This window comes from Cetorhinus maximus, chromosome 4 (assembly GCF_964194155.1).
Source record: "Cetorhinus maximus chromosome 4, sCetMax3.hap1.1, whole genome shotgun sequence".
Lineage (NCBI taxonomy): Eukaryota > Metazoa > Chordata > Chondrichthyes > Lamniformes > Cetorhinidae > Cetorhinus > Cetorhinus maximus.
The window spans coordinates 122878115-122902483 of NC_135882.1; the positions used below are offsets into that span (position 1 = coordinate 122878115).

Consider the following 24369-nt stretch of genomic DNA (forward strand, 5'->3'; position numbering starts at 1 on the left):
GGATTTACCTGCACCACCTGGATTACAGTGGCTCAAGAAGGGCAATTTGGCAAATTGGATCCAAAATTGGTTTAGTGGCAGGAGGCAGAGGGTGATGGTCGAAGGTTGCTTTTGCGATTGGAAGCCTGTGATGAGTGGATCTATGCTAGGACCCTTGCTGTTTGTAATGTATATTAATGATTTAGATGTGAATATAGGAGGTATGATCAGTAAGTTCGCAGATGACATGAAAATTGGTGGTGTAAATAGCGAAGAGGAAAGCCTTAGATTACAAGACGATGGGCTGGTAAGATGGGCAGAGCAGTGGCAAATGGAATTTAATCCTGAGAAGTGTGAGGTGATGCATTTTGGGAGGACTATCATGACAAGGGAATACACGGTGAATGGTAGGACCCTAGGAAGTACAGAGGATCAGAGGGACCTTGGTGTACATGTCCATAGATCCCTGAAGGTAGCAGCACAGCTGGATAAGGTGGTTCAGAAGGCATATGAGATACTTGCCTTTATTAACCGAGGTATAAATAGGGGTGTTTTCCTTAGACCAGGAAAGGCTGAGCAGGGACCTGATAGAGGTATACAAAGTTATGAAGGGCATAGATAGGGTAGATAGGAAGGAACTTTTTCCCTTAGCAGAGGCGTCAATAACCAGGGGGCATAAATTTGAGGTAAGGGGCAGGAGGTTTAGAAGGGATTTGAGGGAAAATATTTTCACCCAGAGAGTGGCTGGAATCTGGAACACATTGCCTGAGGGGGTGGTATAGGCAGGAACCCTCACAACATTTGAGCAGTTTTTAGATGAGCACTTGAAATGCCACAACAAAGGGCTATGGGCCAAGTACTGAAAAATGGGATTAGAATTGCTGGGTACTTGATGGCCAGCATGGACATGATGGGCTGAAGGGCCTGTTTCTGTGCTGTATAATCTATGACTCTAAGGCAGCTCACCACCACCTTCTTAAGGGCAACTAGAGATAGGCAATAAATGCTGATCCAGCCAGCGAAGCCCACATCCCGTGAACACATAAAAAATGTTTTAAAAAGGACGAGTGCCAGTTAGAATTGCACAGATCAGGGGCAACAAAGAAGCTGCTCAAGCAAGAAAAGGGTAAAAGGTAACATGAGTGCAAATTTTGATTCAGCACCAGCATAGTATGAATCTACTCCATGAATAGCACAGGAATAGGGTGTGGCTGCCAACAGAATATCACAAGGGGGAAGGTGGTGACATAGTGATAATTTCACTAGACTAGCAATCCAGAGGCCCAGGCTAGTGCTCTAGGGGCATGGGTTCAAATTCCACCATGGCAGCTGGTGGGATTTGAATTCAATTATTAAATCAGTAAATAAAAGCTAGTCTCGGTAATAGCTCTCGGAGAGCTGCCTCATAACAGCCTGACATAGTCATACTCACAGAATCATATGTTACAGACAATGTCCAAGGCACTGCCATCTCTGTGTATGCCTGTCCCACCGACAGGACAGACTCAGCAGTGCTGGCAGCACAGTGGCATACAGTTGGGAGGGAGTTGCCAGGGAGTCCTCAATATCAACTCCGGACCCCATGGTATCAGATCAAACACAGGCAAGGAATTGTCCTGCTGGTTACTACCTGCCACCTCCCCTCAGCTGATGAATCAGTGCCCCTCCATGTTGAACACCATTTGGAAGAAGCACTGAGGGTGGCAAGGGCACACAAAGTAAGGGGGGATTTCAAAGTCCATCACCAAGAGTGGCTCGGTAGCATCACTACTAACCGAGCTGGCCAAGTCCTAAAGGACATAACTGCCAGACTGGGTCTGTGGCAGGCGGTAAGGGATCCAACAAGAGGGAAAAACCTACTTGATCTTGTCATTACTAATCTGTCCATGACAGCATTGGTAGGAGTGGCTACAGCTGTCTTTGTGGAGACAAAGTCACGTCTTCACATTGAAGATACCCTCAATAGATTTTGAACAGATCTACCAACTCAAAACTGGGCATACGTGAGGTGTTGTAGGCCAACAGCAGCAGCAAAATAGAACCACAATCTGTAACCTCATGGCCCACCATATCCCCCACCCTACCATTATCATTAAGCCAGGGATCAACCCTGGTTCAATGGAGAGCGCAGGAGTGCATGCCAGGGGCAGCACCAGAATACATAAAAATGAAGTGTCAACCTGGTGAAGCAAAACAGGACTACTTCCATGTCAAACAATGGAAGAAAAATGTGATAGATGGAGTTAAGCAATCCCTCAACCAACAGATCAGATCTAAACTCTGCAGTCATGAATGGTGGTGGGCAATTGAACAAATAACGAGAGAGGAGGTTCTACAAATATCACCATCCTCAATGATGGGGGAGCCCATCACATCAGTGCAAAAGTCAAGGCTGAAGCATTTGCAACCAACTTCAGCCAGAAGTGCTGAGTGGATGATACAGCTTGGCCTCCTCCTGAGGTCCCCAACATCACTGATGCCAGTCTTCAGCCAGTTTGATTCACTCCATGTGGTATCAAGAAACAACTGAAGGCACTGGATACTGCAAAGGCTATGGGAGCTGACAACATTCCAACAATAATGCTGAAGACTTATGCTCCAGAACCAACCACGCCTTAAGCCAAGCTGTTACAGTACAGCTACAACATTGGCATCTAGCCAGCAATGTGGAAAATTGTCCAGGTATGTCCTGTACACAAAAGGCAGCATATATCCAACCTGACCAATTATCACCCCATCAGTCTAATCTCAATCATCAGCAACGTGATGGAAATTGTCGTCAACAGTGCTATCAAGTGACACTTACTCAGCAATAGCCTCACTGATGCCCAGTTTGGGTTCTGCCAGGGCCGCTCAGCTCATGACCTCATTATAGCCTTGATCCAACATGGACAAAAGAGCTGAACTCAAGAGGTGAGGTGAGAGTGGCTGCCCTTGACATCAAGGCAGCATTTGTTTAAATATGGCATCAAGGAACCCTAGCAAAACTGGATTCAATGGGAATAAGTGGGAAAACACTCTGCTGGTTGGAGTCATACCTAGCCAAAATGAAGGTAGTTGTGGTTGTGGGCGGTCAATCAGCAGAGTCCCAGGACATCACTGCAGGAGTTCCTCAGGGTAATGTCTTAGGCTCAACCGTCTTCAGCTGCTTCACCAATGACCTTCCCTCCATCGTTAGGTCAGAAGTGGGGATGTCCGCTAATGATTGCACAATGTTCAGCGCCATTCACAAATCTGTCACGACTCACTGGAGATAGAGCACTGTAATGTCAAGCCCCACTGTTCCCCAAGCCGCAACAAATGTGAAAAGTTTGGCCAAACCACCAGATTGCCCCATTTCTACCTCACTGTTTAATTTAGGTTAACAGAATACGAGCACCAGGTTTGTAAGCTTAATAAGTAAATAACTGTTTATTGAACAAACTGTCATTAACCAGTGGCAAAAGAAAGAAATATGAACTGCTAATTTCTAACTCTATAGCCTAAACTCTACCTCTTCTTAAATCCCTATACACACACACACAAGACACATAAGACACAAAAAAACATGGATTTTAAGGGTGGGATAAAACAGTTTATTAGCACCAATTCCGGGGTGCAGGATTTGATGGGTTGCTTTTGTTCGATATCTTCTAAATTCCTTTCAGTTATTGTTGATGACATGAGGTGGTCTAGCACTTCTAGTATTTAGTTCACTGGTTGAACATTTGCCTTTCAATATCTCTAACAGTGATTTTCCCCTTTTCCTCTTGACAGGGGTTTTCAGAGAGATAGCAGGTTATAGAGATATGAGGAGAAAAAGCCAGATAGCTATCATTGTGGAATTACTGGAATCTTACTCACACAGAAGAGAGAGGTTTTAGATATTTTTCCTTTCAGGCTAAGGGCTATTCTGCTGCACTGCCATCACAAAACCTGGTCATCTGGTCAGGAGCCAATTAAAACATTGTTGCCAGGCAGCTCCCTTGGTCCAGGACTCCTTTCTGGCACCATCCTGTCTTTCCTGGCACACTCTGTTCCAGGACTACAACATTGTCTATATCTCTCATCCTGTCCCAGTGGACATGTCTTTCAAACTGCAGCCATTGTAATTTTAATCCACAGTCCAACAGAAAATAAAAAGATATGTTCCTTCCATGCCTCCACTCTTAAAAGTGATGAAACGTCATTTCAAAATGCATTTCATCACAAGGTATGTGACACATGGACAATAAAACACGAGACTAACTTCCATTCATCCTTTCTCCCCCTTATACAATCCAATACAATCCTCAGCATTTCTTATCCCTTTAGCTTATTTTAGTATTTTACACCTGAGACGATGCATCCGCGATCACATTATATTTACTGGCAACATGAACAATCTTTACATTGAATGGTTGAAACAATTGACTGCATCTTACCAGTCTCCCATTTCAAAGTTTTAAACTTTTCAATGAATGTCAGCGGATTATGGTCAGTGTAGATTAGTGTTTCTTTGTTATCGTGTTGGACATAAACTTCAAAATTTTAAAGAGACAACAACAATGCTAGAGTTTCTTTTTCTACTGTAGAGTACTTCCTCTGATATTGATTTAGTTTCTTGGAAAAGAACCCCACCTGCTTCTCTATCCCTAAATTATCATCTTGCAATAGGACTGCACCTACCCCCATTTCACTAGCATCATTGCCATTTTAAAAGGTTTGGTAAAGTCAGGGGTGGCCAACACTGGTTCATTTATTAAGATTGTCCTTCAGCTTTTCAAAGGCTGCTTGACATTCTGCTGACCATACCACTTTTGCCTGTTTTCTTAACAAATTGGTGAGAAATACAGCTATTGTGCTGAAGTTAGGCACAAACTTCCTATAAAGCCCAGACATTCCCAAAAATCTCAGGATTTCTTGATTAGTTTTATAAATTTGAAATTCTATTAGAGCGTTCACTTTTGCTGATATTGGCAACACTTGCCCTTGTCCTACGATGTGACCTAGACAAGTTACCCTTGCTTTTGCAAATTCTCTTTTGGCCAGATTTATGACTAAGCCAGCCAACTGCAATTGCTTAAATAGGACCTCTAATTGATTTTCATGTTCTTCCCATGTGTTACGATATATTACAACATTGTCTAAATAAACCACACAGTTAGGTACTTCAGCTAGATTTGATTCATAAGTCTCTGAAATGTAGCTGGGGCATTTTTAAACCCAAACTACATGACAAGGCTACTTGCCTTCCTTTCACTCTCCCACTTTCTATCTTTTTCAAATTTATGGGGGTGATGGAAAAAAGGTTTAGTTTTATAGATCAGCTCATAATTGTCAGCCATTACTGCTGCCTGTCTAGCAGTTGCAACCCTATGGTCTTCCACATGGGTTCTTATTACAGAAGGTAGGGAGTTTTTAAATTCTTCCAAGAGAATGGTCTGTCTGAGAACTTCATGGGTAGCTTCAACTCCCAATGCTCGTATCCAACTGTCAAAAGTATTTTGCTTAATCCTTTCAAATTCAATGTAAGTTTGCCCAGGATGTCTCCTTAAATTTCAAAATTTTTGTCTGTATGCTTCAGGGACCAGCTCATATACATTCAAAATGGCCTTTTTTATGACATCATAATCTCTAGAAACCTCCTCTGACAGTGAAGCTTAAATTTTGTGTGCTCTACCTGTCAATTTGCTCTGCATGGGCAGTGACCAGTTTTCCTTTGGCCAGTTCATCTGTTTAGCTATCTTCTCAAATGAAATAAAGAATGCTTCAACATCCCTTTCCTCAAATTTTGGAAGAGCTTGTACAAATTTAAACATCTCCCCACTGGGTTCTGATCTGGAAATAAGCCCTGCCTCACCTACTGATGTCTCTTTTTTAACTATCAGCATTTTATGCTGGGATTCTCTCTCTTTTTCTCTTTCTTCCATTTCTAACTTTACCATTTCTAACTCTCTTTGAAATGTCCTTTCTCTTTCCTTTTCTGCCTGTTCCATTTGGAATGCCCTTTCTTTTTCTGCTGCCTATAGTTCAATTTTTTTTATTTGCAACTGAACTTGAGCCCATTCCAATGAACCACCCCTTGGAGAACAAAACAAAAACAGAATTACCTGGAAAAACTCAGCAGGACTTGGTCTCTCAGGTATTCCTCCCAATTTCAAATACTGTGCCACCTCTTCAATTATCTTTGTCTTCTTAGCATTGGCAGGCAATCCTACCCATAATTTACTTGCCACTTCAATTAACCTGGCTTTTAGGATCCCTTGTAAAGTCATCAGGGGCATCTCTTCCACTTGCAGGAAAGCTTTAGCAGCTTCTAGTGCCATCTTATTTTTGACAGCACAAACCTGGTGTTTCGTTTTAGCTTTTATTACTTACTAAATCTACACCCAAATCGTCGCTGTCTTTTGTTCCAAAATATCCTGGGCCTGAGCTCCCAAACTTTGTCACAACTCACTGGGGATAGTGCGCTGTAATATCACGCTCCACTATTCCCCAAGCCGCAACAAATGTGAAAAGTTTGACCAAACCACAAAGCATTTCTACCTCACTGTTTAATTTAGGTTAACAGAATACAAGCACCAGGTTTGTAAACTTAATAAGTAAATAACTGTTTATTGAACAAATTGTCATTAACCAGTGGCAAAAGAAAGAAATATGAGCTGCTAATTTCTAACTCTATAACCTAAATTCTACCCCTTCTTAAATCCCTATACACACACAAACAGGACAAATAAGACACGTAAAAACATGGATTTTAAGAATGGGATAAAACAGTTCAATAGCACCAATTCCAGAGTACAGGATTTGATGGGTTGATTTTGATTGATGTCTTCTAAATTCCTTTCAGTTCTTGTTCATGAAACAAGGTGGTCTTAGCTCACTGGTTGAACACTTGCCTTTCAATATCTCTAACAGTGATTTTCCCCTTTTCCTCTTGACAGGGCTTTTCAGAGAGAGGCAACAGGTTATAGAGATACGAGGAGAAAACGCCAGCCAGCTATTATTGTGGAATTACTGGAATCTTACACACACAGGAGAGAGAGGTTTAGGTATTTTTCCTTTCAGGCTAAGGGCTATTCTGCTGCACTGCCCTCACAAAACCTGGTCACCTGGTCAGGAGCCAATTAAAACATTGCTGCCAGGCAGCTCCCTTGGTCCAGGACTCCTTTCTGGCACCATCCTGTTTTTCCTGGCACACTCTGTTCCAGGACTGCAACATTGTATATATCCCTCATCCTGTCCCAGTGGACATGTCTTTCAAACTGTAGCCATTGTAATTTTAATCCACAGGCCAACAGAAAATAAAAATATATGTTTTTTTACAATAGTCCAACAGAAATAAAAAGATATGTTCCTTACAACTCCTTAGATAATGTATCAGTCTGTGCCCGTATGCAACAAGACTTGGACGACATTCAGGCTTGGGCTAATAAGTAGCAAGTAACATGCGTGCTACACAAGTGCCAGGCAATGACCATCTCCAACAAGAGAGAATCCAACCACCTCCCCCTGACATCCAATGGTATTACCATCATTGAATCCTCCTCCTCTATCAACATCCTGGGTATTACCATTGACCAGAAACTGAACTGGACCTGCCATACAAATGCCGTGACTGCAAGAGTGGGTCAGATGCTGGGAATTCTGCCATGAGCAACTCACTTCCTGGATCATCAATGTCTGACCACCTCTACAAGGCTGAAGTCAGGAGTGCGATGTTGATGGAATACTCTCCGCTTGCCTAGATGAGTGTAGCTCCAACAACACTCAAGGTGCCTGACATCATCCAGGACAAAGCAACCCGCTTAATTGGCACCCCATCCAGCACCTTTCACATTCGCTCCCTCCATCACCTACGCACAGTGGCCGCAGTGTGTACCATCTACAAGGTGTCCTGCAGCAATCCATCAAGACTTCTTCGACAGCGCCTTCCAAACCTGCAATCTTTACCACCTAGAAGGACAAGGGCAGCAGGTGCATGGGAACACCACGATCTGGAAGCTCCCCTCCAAGCCACACACCATCCTGAGCTCGACTTATATGGCTGTTCCTTCACTGTCACTGAGTCAAAATCCTGGAACTCCCATCCTAACAGCACTTTGGACATATCTACACCACGTGGACTGCAAAAATTCAAGAAGGCAGCTCACCACCACCTTCTCAAGGGCAATTAGGAATGGGCACTAAATACTGGCCTAGCCAGTGACACCCACACGCCATGAAAGAATTTTAACATAATCATGCATCTAGGTTAACTTCGACATTGTGCATTGAGTAGGGCAAAAGAAGATTTGGCACAATGGCCAAAAGTACAGTCATAAGAATAGAAGAAATAGGAGCAGAACCTGCTCTGCCATTCAATAAGCTCCTGGTTGGATTTCTATCTCAAATCCACCCTCCCACACTATCCTCATATCCCTTAATACCCACACTATCCAAAGATTTAACAATCTCTGCCTTGAATACACTCAATGATTGAAATGAACATCTACAGCCCTTTGAGTGAAAGAAATTCTCTTCATTTTGGTCCTAAATAGTATACCCCTTATTCTGACAGTGTAACACCTAGTTCTATACTTTCCGGTACTCTAGGTATGGTCTTGCCAAGGCTCTGAAGACTTCTTTGCTCTTATATTCAAATCCCTTTGTAATAAAGGTATTTTTTAATTGCTTGCTGTAGATGCATATTAACTTTCTGTAAGTTATGTATAAGAACACACTAGTATATCTGAATACCAACATTTCTGATTGTTTCAGCATTTAAAAAATATTCTGCTTTTCAATTCTCCCTACCAAACTGGATAACTTCACTCGTCTCCACATTATATTCCATCTGCCCACAGCTTATTTACTTCCTCCTCACAGTTTACATTCCCACCTAACTTTGTATCATTAGCAAACATGGATACATCACATCCCTTCATCAGAGTAATTGATAAATTGTAAATAATTGAGGCCCAAGCACTGAACCTTGAATTATATAACCAAAACAGTAGAGCCCAAGTCAAAGTAAGTCATGATCAAACAGTATAGTGCTCTGGACAGATCACACCTTGAATATTATGTGCAGTTCACTGAGAAACAAAGGAGGCATTCAAGTGCTGGAAGCAATGCAGAAAAGTCACAAGGTTGATCCCTTGTTTCAGAGGTCTGAGCTAAATAGAGAAGGTTAAGTGTTCAAGCCTGAGAGGTGTCCGAGAGGTCTTATAGAAGATTTCATAAAATTGTAAACAGTTTAGAAAGGTAAATCTGGAAAATTAATTAAATTGTGAAAGTAGGAGAAGGAACCACAGGGTCAAACTAGTTAAAGATAATTAAGGACTAATTGAGATATTTTCTTCACAAAAAAGATTGAGCAAAATATGGACTTGCACTATTGGATAGAGGAGTGAAGGTAAGAAACTAAGAATCATTTAATAACCTATGTGATGCTGCAATGACGAAACTTAAACCATCTGGATATTTGAAATAATTCTTTTGGGAAAGCAGCCCTGACATATGAAGTAAACTTCTGTAACTCCAAGGTACTACCAATGTATCTATCAATTTCTGGGATTGAGGTGGGTTAGAGAAGTGTAATTGAACCTAATCTTGGTCCACTGTTCATGGATGCACATTGGATCAATCACTGGTGCAGGAAGCAGACTGAAAAAAATCAAAGGTATACATCAGGATTTATTCAACAGGCCAAAGCATAACCAAATGAGTGAACCCTTCATTGAAAGTTTTAAAGCTTTTGTTCCAGTTCCAAAGGCACACTGATGGATTTTAAACCAATTTCCACAAAAGCAGGCTACAGAGAAGAGAAAACAGAACACACAAAGCAATCAATTTACCATTCAATTAACTGAAATCTCAAGGTCCCACTAGAGAGCTCCAGAGTCATCTCATTGGCCCCTTTTTCCAGTCCTTTGGTCTAGGCCGACACTGAAGAATATAGTTTACTAGTAGACCTGCTCTACCAGCTGTACTGCTGGCTGTGATAATTTTGTGAATCATAAGTCAGCAATTTAAACTTCAATCAAGTTTACACATATGCTTACTACCTTATACCTTGAGAGCTTAGCCTCCATGAGGTATTTCAATCTATGAAATGCAAAGTTCTTGATGCAAAAATGACCACTTCACTGGTGTCAGCCATGAGAATTAAAGAATTCTGAGCTTGTGTAATAACACTATCTGACTTGATAAAAAAAGCTGTAATCAGTCTGAGTTTTAATGGTTACTATTAACACATTTTCATTCTCCACATCCTCTGGAAGTTGAACACAAGACTAACTCTGAGAATAATAGGAAAGTTAAGTACTTCTACATGGATATATTGTGCAATATATCAATGGGGTTATGTATAAATTATGAAGTCTGGATTGTGAAATTGGTTTCCAGGTCCAAAATGCACTTCCACTAGCTGATGGGATGCACATCTCATGAGCTCAGGGGCAGAAGGCAAATGTTAGGGAGGCTATGTTGTAAAACCTGTACATGTAGTAGCTCCCATTGGACCTTGTCAATGTGACCTGCTCTTTAGTTCAGTGTTATATATGGGTCAAAGTTGAGATACACAGGTCCAATCTTCTGGTTACAAACTCAGCTATACCCTATTACATGCAAAGGGTGTAGAAGGATCTCGCAATATGGAAGTGTGGAGTCTCCTCTCCCGTGCCTCCCAAAAAAGCCAGAAACGTGGCTGCTGAAAACAACAGTTCAAGCCCATTATGATTTTTCTGATAAACAGTTGAACTACTCAGAAAGCAGGATCTCAATAGCACAGCAAGGATAATGTTGCATGACTCCTTAAATTCTTATAAGAAACTGTGCCTATGATTTCTTTCATTAGATAACTGGGATAATCCTACCTTGTAGATATAGGATAACATCAAGGAGAAGGATGACCTAAGTAATTCAACCTTTTCACTCCTAGGTAATAAACATTTCAGGTAAAAGACACAGAACACAACTGAAGACTTTAGTCTTTGATAAGATGTCTTGGTACTGGAGTAAAATGTTTAACATAGTATGGTTTTTAAAAAATCTTTCTTTTTATGCATGGCCCTTGGATACCCTGTTGCCTCCAAAATATGAAATGGGTCTCCGCAGTAAGTGTTCCAATAAATATCCCTCAACAGAGAGAACCAGAATTACAATATTGCTCTTTCTATGTATTTCATTTGCTACATAAAAAATCTTTGTTAACCCATTTTCAATTTATTTCAAGTGCACAAACTCTACCAAAAGTGCTGTTTTACAAATGTGGTACTTCACCATCTTGATTAATTAGAATCAAAAGAAATTAATCATGAACCTCATCACTGAAAAAAGAAAATCTTCCAGCTGTTGAGTAAAGTTGGATGAGTTCTTCCCATAAAGATCCAAAAGTCCAGTAGATATGTTTAGAAATATTAAACAGAATATAAGCACCTTCCAAGTGAGTTCAGGACTTGATTTACAACTGTCAATCAGCCAGCAATTCCATGATGATTGGTAGCCATCTTTTGGTAAGCAAAACATAAACCCCGTCCACTTCCATACAACCTCTCTCTCTAGGTGAGAAGACATAGGATTATTAGTCAAACATATGGGATTACAACATATGAAAAATCAATATACACGATCATATCTCTTTTAAAACAAAATAGAGCTTAATAGTCACAATTATTTTTTGTTAACAACCAACACATTCTAAATGAGCACATTGTTGCATTTAGCTGGAAAGAACTAAATATGTATTTCATCGCATTTATGGGGAAACTAATTTCCACTGTGTTTCTCCCAGTGAAGCTAAGACAGCACAATAGGAGAAGCCCCAAGGGAATTCAGGCCATTCATGTTTTTATGCATCACTAAAGATTGTAACTAACATTCAATGGCCCAGTTTGCTATTCCAATTTTATAAAAGCTGCAGTAAACTTGTTCAAAGACTAAACCAAAAACATCCTGTTAGATATGAAACAATATAAATGGTTATGCAAGCGCCAGTGTGAAGAGCAGACATTTTCAGTGCACAAAGACACAAAAGGTGTTTTGTATTTCATGATGGCAATATATTAACCACAGCTTTTATATATATGGGAATGCAAAGTTCCAAATAACAGTATGAATTTCTGTAAATCCTGCAGCTCTGGAGTGGCTCTCTGGCTAGTCTGAAATAGCAGCTTCTGTTGTTTGTAATTCTGGGATACATGGGACATTTCATCTAATAACCTGACTAGTGTGCCCGACCAAGAAGGAATACCCGAGCTGTTATGCCAGCAAGAAAACTGAAGATTCTAAAATATCATGGCCAGGATTTTCCCCTCGGCGATATGGGGGCAGCGCCCGCTCGCCGAGGGGAAAATGACGCGGGATGACGTCGGGAGGAATCCCCAACGTCATCCCAGGCCATTTAAATTTTTAGGAAGGCGGGCGGACAGCGAAATCAGCTGTCTGCCCGCCGACCTGTAAATGGCCAATTAAGGCTATTGACAGGCTAGCTAAGATAATTAAAGATCTGCCCATCCAAGCTTAAGGCTGGCAGGCAGGCCAGGAGCCCCAGCAGGCTCCAGATTATTCATGAAACTTCATCCCCTGGCAGGATAAAATTTCATGTCCGTTTTTTAAAAATGTAATAAATTTTAAGTGTTTATTATTAACATGTCCCATCTCGTGTGGCATTGTCAGATGAGGGGGACATGTTAATAATTTTAATATTTTTCTATTTTTAGACTTTACTTACCTTTCACGAATCTCCCTGAGACAGAACTTTGCCTCAGGGACCATTGCGCTCTTTCACTTGCGCGCACGAAAGAGCGCACTTTGACAGATGGGGATTCCCTCCACCCCCAACACTGGAAGCGCATAGCGCTTCCTGTCGGGCAGGCTGCTGGGCGGGCCTTAATTGGCCCGCTCACTCAAAATGGCGGCAGGCCCCGTTTCGGTGCCAGGGGTCGGCTGTCCACCCGCTGCCTAGCTGGTGGGGCCCGCATGCCATCCGAGGGCAAAATTCTGCCCCATGTAAATTTCAGGTGCTCTTAACATTTGCTTTTCAGGATGGGGAGAACTTTATACAAGAATACCAACCCTAAACTTGCTATTCCATAGTTCCATGTCTTTCTTCTTCTCCAGGTAGCAATCTCAATTATTTGAGGTTGCTGAACCATGGCTTATGCAATGATTTTGCTATGGGGCAGGGCGAGGAGGCAAGCCCCAAGTCTATCTCAGCTGAAAAGGAGATCGAATTCCACATAGGTGGAGTTATTTTGAACCATATGCTAGCCGTCTGGTCAACTGAGCTAACCGGCCCCTTCTTAAATTACTTGTTTTAAAAATATTTATTCTATAACCAAGCTTGTCATTGAAAGCATACAGTCTAACTTTTAAGCTATTTCTAAAAATCTGCTTCATTACTTGAATAAACTTTCTATCATATTGCTTCATAAAGTGACATGGAAAAGAATGATCAATAAATGTTATTATTTTGCTCTGAATTCTATCTTCCCATAATCATTTGTAAATGGGCCAAATTTTCAATCACCCTTTGTGAACTGTGCAAATATTTCAAAAACTTTTTATTGTACTTCTCAGTTCTTACTTTACTTCTCTAATTTTTAAACCTTCTTCTGCTTGTCTTTAACAGTTTAATACTCAAGTCCAATAAATTCTTGAACTTTAGGAACTTTCTCCTTCACTGAGCACACTCTCCCTTTGAACACAGAATCAATAGCAACTTTCATTTACATAGTAGCTTTAATGTAAAGAATGTTCCAAGCGTGGATAGTTATGGAAAACCGGCAGCTAAAGGACTGGCAGCAAAGTGGAGTTAAGGCGGCAATCAGATCGGCCATGAATGTAATGAATGGCAGAGCAAACACGAGGGGCCAAATGGCCTACCCCGCTCCTGTTCCTTAAGTTTGTATGTTCTTATATGAAAGGGGAGATTAGACAGAACGATGCAATACTTGGTCAAATGAATGGATATTGTGAAGCCTTTTGAATGAAAAGACAGATGTTGAGGTGGTAACATATAGAGAATTCTAAATTGTAAGACCAACATGACTGGAACAAAAGGATGAAGGCATGCACAAGGGGAAGAATAAGAGGGACAAAGCACTTGTAAGGTGAGGAGAGGAATTATAAGGATGGAGGATGCTACAGAGAGTGTGCGCCAAGGTCATGAATGGACAAAATTGAAATTTACAGAGAATAGAGGATGGCAACCTTGAGAGGAGAGAGCATTGAAACAGTTCATAAGTGATGAAAGTACATTATTTTTATTTGTTCATGGGATGCTAGTTTTGCTAGTAAGGCCAGCATTTATTGCCCATCCCTAATTGCCCTTAGGAAGGTGGCGGTAAGTAACCTTCTTAAATCATTGCAATTCATGGTGGTGTAACAACACCCTGATTGCTGTTAGAGAGGAAGTTTCAGGATTTTGACCCAACAGCTGTGAAAGAACAGCAATATATTTCAAATCAGTATGGTCTGTGGCTTGGAGGAGAACTTGCAGGTGGCAATGTTCCCACACATCTGCTGCCCTTGTCCTTCTAGTTAGTAGAGGTTTGCAGCTTTAGAAGGTGTTATTGAAGGAGCCTTGGTGAATTGGGAGAAACTGTATATTTAAGATGGTGGTTGGGATGCTGATCAAGTGGGCTTCTTTGTTCTGGATGATGCCAAGCTTCTTGAGTGTTGTTGCACTCATCTAAGAAAGTGGGGAGTATTCCATCACTGTTCTGAATTTTGCCTTGTGGATGATGGACAGGCTTCAGAGAGTTGGAAGGTGAGTTACTTGCTGCAGAATTCCCAGCTTCTTATCTCTTCTTGCAGCCACAGTATTTATATGGCTGGTCCAGCAATTAAGTTTTTAGTCAAAGGCAATCTCCAGGATCAACAAGGGGATGCAGTGATGGTAATGTCATTGATTGTCAAGAGGAAATGGTTAGATTCTTTACTTTGTTGGATATAGTCATTGTCTGGCAATTGTTTGGCACCAATGTCAATTGCCACTTATCAGCCCAAGTCTGAATTTTGTCCAGGTCTTGCTACATTGCGGCATGGACTGCTTCAATATCTGAGATTGTGAATGGTACCGAACACTGCAATCATCAGTGAACATACTGACATCTGACCTTATGATGGAGGGGAGATTATTGATGAGCAGTTGAAGATGGTTGGGCCTAGGACACTACCTTAAGGAACTTTTGCAGTGATGACCTGGGGCTAAGATGATTAGCCTCCAACAATTACAACCATCTTCCTTTGTGCTAGCACTGATTCCCACTGACTTCAATTTTGCTAAGCCTCCGTGATGCCACACTCGGTCAAATGCTACCTTGATGTCAAGGGTAGTCACTCTCAACTCACCTCTGGAATTCAGCCCTTTTGTTTTATTCTTTCATGGGATATGGGTGTCATTGGCAAGGCCAGCATTTGTTGCCCAAACCTAATTGCCCTTGAACAGAATGGCTTGCTAGGGCATTTCGGAGAACAGTTAGAGCAGCACGTTCTAGAGCCAACCATAGAGCAGGCTATACTAGATCAGGTAATGTGCAATGAGATAGGATTTCTAATGTTCTTATGCAATTAATTACCTCATAGTGAAGGCACCCCTAGGTAGCAGTGATCATAATATGATTGAATTTCACATTCAGGTTGCAGGGGAGAAGAGTGCATCTAAGGCTGGTGCTTTAAACTTAAATAAGGGCAATTATGAGGGTATGAAAGTAGAGCTGGTTAAAATGAACTGGGAAATTAGGTTAAGGGATAGGTCAGTAGAGATGTAATGGCTGACATTTAAGGAGATATTTCAGAATATTCAGAAAAGATACGTTCCAATAAGAAAGACTCCAAAGGAAAGATGCACCATCTGTAGCTATCTAAGGAATTTAAAGATAGTATAAAACTGAAAGAGAAAGTGTATAATTCCGCAAGGGTGAGTGGCAGGTCAGAAGGTTGGCGGAATATAAAGAGCAGCAAAGAATGACTAAAGGATTAATAAGGTGGGGGAAATTAGAGTATGAAAGAAGACTAGCTAGAAATATAAAAGCAGACAGTATGTATTTCTGCGGGTATATGAAAAGAAAATGAGTAAGCAAAGTGACCATTGGGCCTCTGGAGAGTGGGTCTGGGGAATCAATCATGGAAAATAAGGAAATAGTGGATGAATTGAACAAATATTTTGCTTCTGTCTTCACTGTAGAAGATTGCAGTAACATCCCAGAAACAATTGTGCATCAGGAGGTGAAAGGGAGGGAGAAACTAAAAACAATTACAATCACTCGGGAAAGGGTATTGACAAAAATATTAGAACTAAAGGTTGACAAGTCCCAGGTCCTGATGGACTTCATCCTAGGTTTTTAAAAATGATGGCTGCTGGGATAATAAATGCATTGGTTTTAGTCTTCCAAAATTACCTAGATTCTGAAAAGGTGCCAGCGGATTGGAAAATAGCAAATGTGACTCCTCTATTCAAGAAAGGAGGGAGACAGAAAGCAGGAAACTAAGGCCAGTTAGCTTAACATCTGTTAAATAGAAAATGCTGGAATATTTTATTAAGGAGGTTGTTGCAGGGCACTTAATCAGGCAGAGTCCAAATGAATTTGTGAAAGGGAAATCATGTTTGGCTAATTTATTGGGGTTCTTTGAGGAAGTAACAAACAATGTGGATAAAGGGGAATCTGTAGATGTGCTATACCTAGATTTCCAGAAGGCACCTGACAAGGTACCAGATCAAAGGTTACTACACACAATAAGAACTCATGATTTAGGGCATAACATATTAGCATGGATAGGGGATTGGTTAGCTAATAGGTAACAGAGAGTAGGCATAAATGGCAAGATGTGGCAAGTGGAGTGCCACAGGCATCAATGTTGAGCCTCAACTATTTATAATTTATATCAATGACTTTGATGAATGTATGGCTGGTAAATTTGCTAATGACATGAAGATAGGTAGCAAAGTAATTTGCGAAGCAGTCATATGGAGTCTGCAAAGGGATATAGATATGTTAAGTGAGTAGGCAAAAATGTGTAGATGGGGTATAAGTGGGAAAATGTGAAATTGTCCATTTTGGTAGGAAGAATGGAAAAGCAGCACATTATTTAAATGGGGAGAGATTACAAAACTCTGGGGTACTGAGAGATATAGGTAGCCTGATATATGAATCACTAAACATTAATATGCAGGTACACAAGTGATTAGGAAGGCATATGGAATGTTGTTGTTTATTGCATGGGGAATGGAATATAAAAGTAAGGATGTTTTAGTACAGTTGTATAGGGCATTGATGAGACCACATCTGGAGTACTGTGTATAGTTTTGGTCTCCTTATTTGAGAAGGGATAGAAATGCATTAGAAGCAGTTCATATAAGGCTTACCCACCTGATATCTGGGATGGTGGGGGTAGGGAAGGCATGGTCATCTTATGAGGTAAGGTTGGACAAGCTGGGCCTGTCTCCATGGAGTTCAGAAGAATGAGCAGTGAACTTATTGAAACATATAATATTCTGAGGGGACTTGACAGGGTAGCTGCTAAATGGATGTTTCCTCCCTGTGGGGGAGACTAGATCTAGGATATACAATTTAAAAATAAGAGGTCTCCCATTTAAGATGGAGATGAGGAGATTTTTTTTTCTCCCAGACAATTGTGATTCTTTGGAACACTCTTCCCCAGGGAGCCGTGGATGCAGGATCATTGAACATTTTTAAGAAGTGGTAGGTAGATTCTTGACTAACGAGGGAGTTAAAGGTTATCGGGGGTAGGTGAGAATGTGGAGTTGAGGCCATAATCATATTAGCCATGATCTTATTGAATGGCAGAGCAGGCTCATGGGGCCAAATGGCTGACTCCTGCTCCTAATTCATCTGTTCATATGTTAAGAGTCAGACACATTGTTGTGGGTCTGGAGTCATATGTAGGGTAAGGATGGCACATTTCCTTCCCTAAAGGGCACTAGTGAACCAGATGGATTTTTACAACAATCAATGATAGTTGTCATGGTCGTAATTACTGAGACCAGCTTTATATGTTCCAGATTTATTCATTGAAAGTAAATTCCACCAGCTGCCACAGTAGAATTTGAACCCATGTCCCCAGGGCATTAGCCTGCTGCCTCTGGGTTACTAGTCCAGTGACATTACCACTATGCCACCATCTCCCCCATTTTTTTTCCTTTTAGTTTTCTTTTTTTTACTTTGACGTTTTCCAAGGCAAATATCCATATTTGGAACAAGGCTGCAATGAGATCTGGAGCCCATTGGCCCTGGCAGAATCCAAAACTATGCATCAGTGAGCAGGTTATCACTAAGTGCCATTGATAGCACTGGGTGAAATAACACTATCCATCACTTTGCTGATGTTTGAGAGTAGACTGGTAAAGCAGTAATTGGCCGGAAGGGATTTTTTTTTGTGAACAGGACATAAATGGGTAATTTTCTATATTGTCTCATAGATGCCAGTGCTGTTGCTATACTCTTACAGCTTGGCCAAATACATGGCTAGTTCTTTGAGCAAAAGTCTTTAGTACAACAGGAGGGATGCTGTCAGGCCCATAAGCTTTGCTGTATCCAGTGTGTTCAGCTGCTTCTCATTACCACTTGGAGAGAATCGAATTGGCCAAAGATTGGCATCTGGGATGCTGGGGACCTCAAGAGGAAACTGAGATAGATCATCCATTTGGCACTTCTGGCTGAAGGTGGTTGTAAATCCTCAGGCCTTGTCTTTTGCATTTGTGTACGGGCTCACCCATCAATTGTGAATGGGATGTTTGAAAAGTCTCCTCCTTCAGTTAGTTGTGTATCTGTCCACCACCATTCACAATTGGATGTGGCAGGACTACAGAACTTTGATCTGCTCTGTTGGTTGCAGGATCACTTAGCTTTGTTCATTACATGCTTTGTCTGCTATTTAGTATGCCTGTAGCCCTGTGTTGCAACTTCACAAGGTTGGAACCCCATTTTTAGGTACACTTGGTGCTGCTCCTAGCATGCTCTCTTACACTCATCATTGAACCAGAGTTGGTCCACTAGCTTAATGATAATGTAAGAATGAAGGATATGCGGAACATGAGGTTATACATTGTGGTTGATTACAGTTTTGCTGCTGCTGATGGCCAACAGTGTCTCATCGATGAACCTATCCCATGTAGCATGGTGGATTAAAGGGTGTTCCAAAAGTGGGTTGTGACACTGTTCACACTACTACCAGAACAGTCACCAACCAACTATTCCAAGTTAAGGTAAATAAATCTCAAGAGCTGTGAAGAAACATCCAAGGATCTTTAAGGAATTAAGGAATTTTGACACAACACGGTATGCTCAATTTGAAAATAGAATCTCAACTCCACAAGGGCTGTCGAGTGATCACTCCTGCCAATACTGTCATGGACAGATGCATCTGTGACAGGTAGATTGGTAGAGTAAGGATAAGTAGGTTTGTCCCTCCTGTTTTACCTTTCAGAATCAGTTGGTTTGGTCAGTAGTAGTACTACTGGTACAAGCTGCTCTTGGTGTTAGACAATGAAGTCAACCACCCAGAATACATTATGTGCCATTGCTACCCTCAGTGTTTCTTCCAAGTGATGTTCAACATGAAAGAACACTGATTCATCACTGAGCGAATGTGGTAGGTGGTAATTAACAGGAGGTTTCCTTAACCATATTTGACCTGATACGATGAGTCTTCATCGGGTCCGGAGTTAACGTTGAGGACTCCCAGGTTCACACCCTCCATACTGCATACCACTGCGCCACCGCTCTGGTGGGTCTGTCCTGCCAGTGGGATAGGGCATACCAAGAAATGGTGATGGCTCTGGGACATTGTTTGAAAGATGCTTTGGTGAGTATGGCTATGTTATTCTTTCAGTGGCAGGGATGTTGACAAAGGTTAGGAGGCAGGGGTTGTTAGAGAGGCGGAAGTAGGAAGCTGTCCAGAGAGGGTTATGGGGTCTAAAACTTAAATCAGGGTCAAAAGAATGCAAAGAATATGGGTGGTCTGGTAGAAACAGTGGCCAGGGAGGAAGATGAAGTCAGTGGTAAGAGAGCTTTCAGCAGAGCCAAAGAAGATGGCTTCTCTCCTTCCAATATTGTGCAGAAGGAGGTTATGACTCATCCAAAACTGAGCACTTTTATCAAGAAGACAAATAACGATTTGATCTGGAAAAGGGATTAAAGGGTGTTCCAAAAGAAAGTGTGACACTGTTTACACTACTACCATCACAGTCACCAACCAACTATTCAGAGTTAAGGTAAATAAATCTCAAGAGCTGTGAAGAAACATCCATGGATCTTTAAGGAATTCTGGCACAAACCTCCCAGAAATCATTGAATACTGGAAGGTGCCAAGAACTGGAGAAACAGATTTTACTTAGAATCATAGAGGTCTACAGCACAGAAAAAGGCCCTTCGGCCCATCAAGTCTGCGCCAGTCAAACAAGTACCTAACTATTTTAATCCCATTTGCCAGCATTAGGCCCATAGCCATGGCATCGCAAGTGCACATCCAAATACTTCTTAAATATTATGATGGTTTCTGCCTCTACCACTTTTTCAGGTAGTGAGTCCCAGATTCCCACCACCCTCTGGGTGAAAAAATTCATCCTCACATCCCCTCTAAACCTCCTGCCCCTTACCTTAAATCTATGGCCTCTGGTTATTGATCCCTCCACCAAGGGGAAAAGTTCCTTCCTGTGTACCCCATCTGTGCCTCTCATAATTTTAGATACCTCAAAAATGTCCCCCCTCAATCTCCTCTGCTCCAGGGAAAATAACCCCAGTCTATCCAATCTCTCCTCATAACTAAAACTCTCCAGCCCAGGCAACATCCTGGTGAATCTCCTCTGCACTCTCTAGTGCAATCACATCCTTCCTATAATGCGGATTTCAGAGCTGCACGCAGTACTCTAGCTGTGGCCTAACCAGTGTTGTATACAGTTCCAGCATAACCTCCCTGCTCTTATATTCTATGCCTCGGTTAATAAAGGCAAGTATCCCATATGCCTTCTTAACCACCTTATCTACCTGTCCCGCTACCTTAAGGGACCGGTGGACATGCACGCCAAGGTCCCACTAATCTTCGGCATTTCCCAGGGTCCTACCATTCATCGTGTATTCCTGTGTCTTGTTTGTCCTGCCCAAGTACATCACCTCACAATTATCTGGACTAAATTCCATTTGCCACTGATCAGCCCATCTGACCAGCCCGTCTATACCCTTCTGCAATCTAAGGCTATCCTCCTCACTATTTACAACCCCACCAATTTTCATGTCATCCGCGAACTTACTGATCAACCCTCCTACATTCAAGTCTAAATCGCTTATACATATACCCCTTCCCTATATACTTCCCTTTATAAACAATGTAGCTAAATTGGTGTAGAAATAATAGACTTGTGATTTGACCTCCATTGTTGGTAGCATTACAGAAACCCTTGTGCACTCATAAAATCATGAAATGATGCAGTACAGAAAAGGGTCATGTAGCCCATCATATCTAAGCCAGTTCTATGAAAGTACAATCCAATTAACCCCATTCACCTGCTCCTTCCGCATAGCCCTATTTTTTTTTTCCTTTTCAAGTGTTTTGCCACTAGAAATAGTTATTTGCTTTATCAAAACTCCAAGAGTTATTTTCAACACCTCTATTAAATCTCTTCTTAACTTTCTCTGCTCCAGGAAGACAAACCCCAGCTTCTCTAGTCTGTCCATGCAACTGATGTCTTTCGTTCCGGCTCTTATTCTAGGTAATTTGCTCTTCTTCTCTAAGGCCTTGACATCCTCCTCAAGAGTGGTGCCCAAATTGGCCACAATACTCCAGCTGCAGTCTAACCAGCCTTTTTTTTTAAAGTTTAACGTGATTTCCTTGCTTTTTTACTCTATGGGCAGAATCATCCCAGATTTGCACAAAGTGCGGCAGCGGGTAGAAAAAAAGTTGTTTTACCCATCGGCCACAATGGCGGGTTTTCGCACCGTATCCTCCCATTCCCAACTCATTAATTATGCAGCCACAGGAAACACACTATCTTGCCATTACCTCATCGCTTCCTTACGCAGAACACCATATTTAAACTTCAGCCGCACGCACGCTTCTCAATGCTTGCAGCCCAGGACTGCTCCGGTGAAGACATGGCCCCAAAAGCCAAGAAAAGTGCAGCCCTCAATTCAGTGACACATCCCTTGGACACCTTCAGGATGCTGTGGAGGTGGGCCGTGATGTCCTCTACCCCCTCTCTGGCCACAGGAGACCCATCAGTCCCATCACTCTAGCTTGGGAGGCGATGGCAAAGGTGGTCAGTGCCAATGCTGCACACAAAAGGTCGGCCATTGTTAGATCCTAGTCACCAGTTTGTTGGGGGTCATGGGTCCTGGTTGCACGCTTGTTGTGGGTTGGCCGAGTTGTTACAATAGACAAAGTTGATTAGCAGACACTTCTTAGGTGGAACACATTCTGTTTATTTACAAAGGTACTCAGCAGCTACACTTGTGTGTTTTCAACTCAAACCCTGTCTCCATACTTCAGACTACTAACTACTAACTACAGAGGTAGCCCGTGCTACTCCTCTTCGGTTACATAAGATCATATGATTGTCCTTTATAACATCCTTCTTAAAGGCATACTACACATTACATAAAACCATAATTTCCACATCCCTCCCCTTTATTCAGAAACGCATTTTATGTTTACAAGTACAATTTTCTCAAAATAGCAAATTATTTACGCAGATAAGTAATTTACAAATTCAGTCTTTCTGGAGGTTTCCTTATCCAATAAGATACCGTTCTGGCTGGTTATTTCATGTCTTCTGTTAAAGTATGGTTTCATTTCATCAGATACATGCTCTTGTGACCAACCATGAAGCACCTGTTCTCATACTTCAGATAAGACTGGGTCTCAACTTGTCCAGTCTCTGATCTGTCTAGCACATAGGGGCACTGAATCTTTGAAATTTACCAATAAAATGAGTTCTTGAAGAACTGGAACATCCTCATCATTTTCTTGTAAAGGCAAATGACTAAGTGCATCGGTGTTTGCAATTTGGTTTCCAGGCCTATGTATGAAAGTATCCTTGTATGCTGCCAGGATCAACAACCATCATTATATTCTTTCTGAGGCTGTGGGTGGTATAGCCTTGTCCTCGCCGAACAATCCTAGCAATGGTGTGTGGTATGAAACGGAAGTAAAATGATGGCCATGTACGTACTGATGAAATTTCTTGACACCAAAGGTGATTGACAGGCCTTCTTTTTCTATCTGAGAGTATCCCTTTTCCACGGTGGAGATCATTCTTGATACATATCCTATAGGCCATTCTGTGCCACCGTCCATTCGAAGGGACAGCACTGCTCTCACTACGTCGGGAGATGCATCACATGTCAACACCAATTCTTTCTTCTGGTACTAATGTACTAATAGGTTGGATGAGTGCAACAATTGTTTCACCTTTATGAAAGCTTCTTTCTGTGGTGCCTGCCAAGACCAACATCAATTCTCCTTGAGTAGATTTTTCAGGGGTGCCAGTTCTGTAGATAAATTAGGTAAGAACCACCCATAATAATTGATTATTCCTAAGAATGATTTGAGCTCGGAGGTGTTCTTTGGCGCAGTTGCCTCTCTTATGGCTCTCACTTTTCCCTCAACCAAATGGAGGCCCTGTGAATCTACCCAAATAGATTACCTCCCTCGTGTGGAACGTGCACTTTTTTTAAAAAATGCACTCCGGCCTGCAAGAAACATTTTAAGACCTCTTCTAAGTTCGCCAAATGCTCCTTTTCAGTGACTCCCGTCACCAGAATATCATCTAAATAAACTACAACGCGGGGCAGTCCCTGCAGTAAACTTTTCATTGTTCTCTGGAATATGGCACAAGCTGAGGAGATGCCAAAAGGCAAACGGGGTTTATTGGTACAACCCTTTGTGGGTATTAATTGTGACAAATTCCCAAGAGGCCTTCCCTAAATGTAATTGTTGATAAGCATGACTCATATCAAGCTTCTGTGTAGATGGTTCCATCTGCCAGCTTAACATACAGGTCTTCGATTTTTGTTATGGGTTTCTATCCAGCTTAGCCACTTTATTAACTGTCAATTTGTAATCTCCACAAATTCGAACGCGTTGGTCGGGATTAAGGATGGGGACTATTGGCGCTGCCCATTCTGAGAACTGCACAGGTTGTATAACACCTAGTTTCTCTAATCTGTCCAGTTCAATATCGACCTTTTCCTGCAGTGCATAAGATACTGGTCTTGCCATCATGAATCGCTATTTAGGGGCGGGGGGGTGGGGGGTGTTGCCTGTGGATCCACATGAATTTTTGACTGCAGCCCCTGGATCTTCCCAAGTTCCTGAGGCATATTTTTGTAGTAGCTCTGGTAACCCTCTCAGCTGAAAAATTTCAGCCCATTGTAACTTAATCTCCTTTAGCCAGTTTCATCCCAGGAGGCTTGGCCCCTCACCTGC

General features: G+C 41.8%; 1 protein-coding gene across 1 annotated transcript in view; it reads right to left on the reverse strand.

The window, feature by feature from the left end:
* Positions 1–9605: 9605 nt before the first annotated feature.
* Positions 9606–24369, reverse strand: part of gra (granulito) — a 220301-nt gene continuing 205537 nt past the window's right edge. Inside the window, exon 6 of the mRNA XM_078539725.1 lies at positions 9606–11483. Coding sequence (XP_078395851.1) covers positions 11400–11483 — 84 coding nt within the window. The 3' untranslated portion in view covers positions 9606–11399. The remainder of the gene's footprint in view (positions 11484–24369) is intronic.